We start from the raw sequence: 6175 nt of genomic DNA on the forward strand, positions 1-6175 counted from the left end.
GATTTATCTCTCTGGCAATGTTGTTTGTAGCTAAATTATATATTATATATATATTTTCTGCATCAATTTGAACATATTTTACCTTCACCTTATGGTTCCATTGAGAAGCAAATATAGCCTGTCTTCTGTAGATATATTATATGGTGACAAAGCTGAGTCTCCACTATACTGCCTACGTATGAAATGAAAGCAGACAATATAAAATGAATCAAAAAAGAATCATGGAATATCTTTAAAACTGTTGATTTGGAAAACTTTATTCATTCTTAATAGTTATTTATCATTAAGGTTCTCTAGAAAATGAATGTCAAATTGCACTTTTGACTGAAACAACAAAAATATTTCAACTTAGTCCAAGTCAAAAGCCATCTCTGGTACAATATAGAAGCCATTTCATGTTATGAGTGGAGGAGAGTATTTGAAAATGCAAAAAATAAATAAATACAAATAAAAAAATAAAAACAAATCACAGTGCTTGTGCAAATTGATCATTGAACACAAGTGTGAGCTACTTTGTATGATATGTACAATATAGACTTATAGCATTAAAAGTAATTAAAAGCATGCAAGGATTTACATATTACATATTTCATTGACGCAATGTCACACGCATTGTGAGCTTGTGCAAATGTAAAATTGATAACTGAACACAATTGTGTGCTACTTCGTATGATATGTAGGCCTACAATATAGACTTATAGCCAGTCATTAAAAGCATGCAATGATTTACATATTACTATGTCACGCATTGTGAGCTTGTTGTTTGGCTATTTTTCCGGCGCACAACAATGTCGTATGATGAAGTATAAATCAGGCTTAACTGTGCCATGTCATATGAGCCACTTCTCTATGCAGTTGCTGAAAACTGTGAAATTTGAGTGCCAGTGGATGTGTTGTACTCCTGAGAACACACACACTGACACGTCTCCACGTGCATCCAGAGTCTTCAGTCCAAATGTATCATTGACGTAACACTTTTGAAAAGACAAAGAGACAAGGAGAAACAGAAACAGAAAAAGAGAGAATGAGAACTTAAAGCTCACTTTTTCAGCACATTGGTAAAATCCTCAGTGTAACTGAGAGTGAACAATTGACTCACAAAGGACCTACTGTAAGAGTCTATAGCCCCCTCTGTGCTGAGAGTCTATACTCTCAGACTTACATTAGGATTTGACTGTGTATAAATTAACACTAATATCTGGAAAGCTCCATTCCAAAATGTAGTGCATGTAATGATTACAGCACTGAAAGCGGACCTCTATTGAATATTATCACATTTATCATCAATCTTTGCTATTACTTCATAATACTAGCATTTTGGATAATATAAGTACTGTGTTTTTTGCCAATTAACACCAGGTAATCTTTGGTATATGCAGGTGTTTTGGATATAGCAATTAGCTAAGTATTTATTGTACGATATTTATGTTAGTAGGGTTAATACTTACATCCTGTTTCTTCATCTCAACAATATTTTCATCACTGTCATAGAATCCAAAGTGACTGTGTAATAAAAAGCAATGAGTTAGCAGGTAAACGGACATTACATTTCATCCATAACTCTGCAGTAAAGTGTTCTGACTGAGGCCAGAATGGTGTACGCTTGTGATTATGTCATTGGTTGCATATTAGTTGTTACATTTAATTTCATTTTCTTTCCTTAGTTTTTAATCAATTATTTGCATTGGACCCAAAAAGCCTTCTGAGCTACTGATTCATTGATTGGTTGTCAGAGTTTTCACCTGGACTGCCACGGTGTGATGACTCCATCATCTGGTCCTCCAATCAGTACAAGCTTCTTGATGCGTAGAAAGTTCTGCTTCCAGGCTGATGAGGTGAAAAACAATATTTATATATAGTTACATTTACATATCATTTATATATATATATATATATATATATATATATATATATATATATATATATATATATATATATATATATATATATATATATATATATATATATATATATATATATATATATATATATATATATATATATATATATATATATACATACAGTGTTCTGTATATATATACATAGAAAATACATACATACAGTACATATACACGTATGTATATTACAATACACTGTGTGTATATATATATATATATATATATATATATATATATATATATATATATATATATATATATATATATATATATATGTATATATATGTATATACATATGTACATATATATATGTATATACATATATATATACATATATACATACATACATACATACATACATACATACATACATACATACATACATACATACATACATACATACATACATACATACGTACAGGTCAATTTGGTTACATTTGTACACTCGAAGAGTTAAATTAACAATCAGGATTTTGCAGTGTACATTTTGCAGGGTCATTATTAATCATTACCTTTCATTTGAATGTTGGGTATATCTCCATTTAGAAGACCCAGGAAGGTTCTGCTCTGCATATAGCGAGCTCTCTGGTGAGGGTCTGTGGGAGGACATCAGTCTTAGTTTATATCAATTTGTCAAATACAGCCTAGGGTTGAAATTGTGTTCTTCATTGGCCATACAATCCCCCCATCCTCCTCTGTTCTCACCTTTCCAGTAGTCACAAATGGACACTTTCTGTCCATATCTATTATAGCAGGCATGAAAGACTGTTCTCTTCATGGAAGGAAATGCCCATTTAAGGTAACTAGTGTCTGTGGAGAGAGAAGTGATAGTAGTTACAATACATGTGATAAGAGGAAAATGATTTAGGGAACAGCTAAATGTGAACCACATAAATACCAATTACACACATATTATCTGTTAGTTCCCTTATCACTACTTTGAACAGTTGTGTAAGTATTGTATTGCACTTTGACTGATCTTTGTAACTTTTGAGGAATTCTTGATCAATCAGGGTTGTTGAGGAGGTAAATGAAGTTTAGATAGCAGTATATTTGAGTACATTAAACACTTGGTCGTTGGTCAAGCAGTTCTCTATAGCGAAAGCAGGGATCAGAGCATAGCTATATACAAATAGATAAGGGGGACGAGCTTGTGTTGCTGTACTCAAAACAATAAATACCATGGCAATGTGATTCTATAATATTCAGATTGTCAGAACATACTGTACGTCGTCATCAAGGGTTAACAACGTACTTCCACCAAAATAGCATATTTAGTTTATTGACTGTTTCCTTGTTGACCACATGAAACCTTGCATCCCTATTCTGTGGTGAATGTACAGCGAAAATAGTAGCTCTACAACCTACTGTAGCTTGCAGAGCTTATAGATGTCTATTTTTCACAAAGAGATTTCTATAGAGGGGGGGTGTAAGGGGTCTGATATATATAGACCTCTGGTAAGTATATAGGGTTTAAGTAAATTATAATATTGTTTGCATGACTAACCCTATTAACTATGGGTTGTTATGGAATGCCTAATACAACATATATTTGCATTTTGTATTAGTCACCTCCGTATTGGCCAGCCTGTGGCGAAGAAAGGGAGATGAATGTGTGGACATTGTGGTCTGAAATAGTAGAGAGTAGAGCTCGACATACCAAGCCTCCTAATAAGGAGAAAGAGACAAAGATGATTAGATTAAGTTTATTTGTATAGCACATTTCATACACACAGGCAATTAAAAGCACTTTACATAAGGCGTAAAAAAGCATTTAAGAGATAAAAGGTGTTTAGAAGCAAAGAAAAATAGAGAAATAAATGAGAAGCCTAACTTATACTCCGTTGCATGAGGGTGTCACTCGCCATTTTCAGTGAGTGACGCTGTTATGCGATGAAGCATAAATTAGACTCCAAGCAAGAGAATCATGCAGCTATTCTTTGTGCTAATAAACTGTCAGCCTATACCTGACTTGAATGCCATGAAACTCAAACCTTCTCTCACAGTGTAAATCAATGGCCAATTATACATTTCAGAAAAAACACAAAATATCATGAATGTGATTCAAAAGGAAACTATTTTAAGAGAGTGTGCCCCTACTGTAGCTATATTCCTCCCTAAACGTTTGTCAATTCATAGGCTTTGTACTCACTGGCACAATTATATGCAGCTTCAGCTGCGTATATATTTTGAGAGTGGGGAAGTAAAATTCTAGGGAAAGTGAAAGGGTGTACATTTGCACATATGTGAAATTTGTCCTGCAATTAATCCATTTTAGGGCCATTGATATAGTGCAGGGGGCAGTTAGGGGCACTCCGGCACATAGACCAGGGCCGGGACCAAACCGAGGACCTTCTGATTCCCAGACAGCCTCTCTACCCATTCAGCTAAGGCCTGTGTAAATATTATAATATATGTGCGTGTGCATGCGTCCGTGTCTGGTGGTGAGGAAGCGTGCCTGTGCATATGCATGTGGACCTTTTTGTGAATGAGAGATTAATAAAGACCTTGTGAGAAGCAAAGAAAATGGACGCCGTTGGCTGCATTTTGCATGATGGGGTAGATAGCCTTCTTGAATCCTTGAACTTGTTTCCACATTGGTTGAAGGCTTCCCAGATTGTCATACAGATCTATCACTGACACGTTGGTGCCTGGATGAGCCTGGAAAAAGAAGTAGGGCTATAATCAACCATCCATAAAGACAAAACCTGTATTGATCATGATTAATAACAATTTGGAAAAGTTAACTTACAAACATAAAGTAATGGGGTTTCATACTAACTTAGAGTACTAACACATTTTGGTTCCTGCTGTATAACTTTCTATTCCTTAGTATTATTAAGGAATAGAAAGATGTACAGGAACCGAAATTAGTAGCTCAATCCGGTATGAGACTCTGACTGTAGTTGCCTATAGTCTAATGTTTTCAGTTCAATAATTTTGGACTGTTACTCTTATTATTAAAAACATTTCACAGTTCTTGTGGGCCTCAATGTAAATAAGCCCTGGGCTTTTTGGGGTTATCCTTTTAGCATGCTTTTGTATAAATCCATACCACTGTACCTTTTTGGCAAATTGTTAATAAAGGCAAGTTTGTCCATTCAGAATGTTTACATCATAAGGTTAAAAACCTGAACATTAATGAATGTGTTGCTAATCAAACAAGGACTGAATGAATCTCAGCAATATCTACAAGCACACAGATTTGGGTTAGTTGAAAAGGCATCCATTACCTTGGATATGAATTCAGGCAAATCTCCTAATTGTTTTGGTCCATCAAAAAGGCCATGCACAATGATGACAGGTTTATATCCTCTGGTCATGTACATTCCACCCAGCATCATCAGCAGCAGCAACAAGCGTCTTCCAATGCCTGACAATGTCCCCATATCTGATCTCATGAGGAGGACTTCCGACTTTTACCCGGCGATGTAGGTCGAAGGATGATGATTATAAGGACTAAATACTTTGCCCAGAAACACAAAATGTCTTGAAAGTGATGACAAACAAATATCGACTGCCTACCGCGTGCAGCCACTGTCTAATCTGCAGAACAATGCACACTTCCGTCTTCCTTATCATCAGCTTTATGAGTTTCAGGGCATCTTCCTATAAGGGCGTCTGTGTACAGTAAATACGAGAAGCCTAATATGCCTAGTACGCAAAATAGTCAGGAAGTTGTGTGTGCACACCTGTTGTCCACCTAGAGATGTCTGCTTTGCTTTTCATATTCATGATATGACGACCAATGTAGCTTTATTCTTGGGTGTTTAAAAAATATATATATATCTGAATTAATTGTTGTTCAAAATAATTGTTCAAATCTCCTGGATTGCCAAAATTTAGGATGAATCAAATCTGTTATATGATGTAGTCATATAAACGCAAACAAATCTACAACTTAAATCGTCTGGGTTTTTTTAAAACGTTTTTGTAGCATGAACTCAGTGAACCATGTTCTGGTGTGATCAACTTCAAGCAAGCACAGCTACTTGCGGTACGTTCGCAAAACCAGAACGCTCTGAAATCGTTGACTTGACACATGTAGCTCTGGTCCAGAGCGTCATTTTATTTACTCACCTGCGCCCTCTACAGATCTGGTCAATGGTAATCATTTCTGTAGAGGGCGCTGGTGAATAATTTTAATAATTTCCGTCTGGCGGAAATATTTTATTTTGTATTATACAGAAAAGGTGGGGTCCTGAGACGTTGCCACCACGGAGAATAGTCTTTCAACAACACAAAACAGCCTTTGTTTTGATGAGTAGCGAAATAGT

At 35.3% G+C, this 6175-nt stretch overlaps 1 protein-coding gene across 1 annotated transcript; it reads right to left on the bottom strand.

The window, feature by feature from the left end:
* Positions 1–283: 283 nt before the first annotated feature.
* Positions 284–5502, bottom strand: LOC311041404 (lysosomal thioesterase PPT2-A-like). Its single transcript, XM_084051764.1, has 8 exons — positions 5132–5502; positions 4406–4559; positions 3471–3566; positions 2604–2708; positions 2411–2494; positions 1743–1827; positions 1449–1503; positions 284–974 (listed from the first exon to the last, which is right to left on the bottom strand). The coding sequence occupies exons 1-8, from the start codon at positions 5297–5299 to the stop codon at positions 831–833; spliced, it is 891 nt and encodes a 296-aa protein (XP_083907890.1). The 5' UTR covers positions 5300–5502; the 3' UTR covers positions 284–830.
* Positions 5503–6175: the final 673 nt, after the last annotated feature.

Source organism: Gymnoscopelus microlampas (genome assembly GCF_963454915.1).
Source record: "Gymnoscopelus microlampas genome assembly, chromosome: 3".
Classification (NCBI taxonomy): domain Eukaryota; kingdom Metazoa; phylum Chordata; class Actinopteri; order Myctophiformes; family Myctophidae; genus Gymnoscopelus; species Gymnoscopelus microlampas.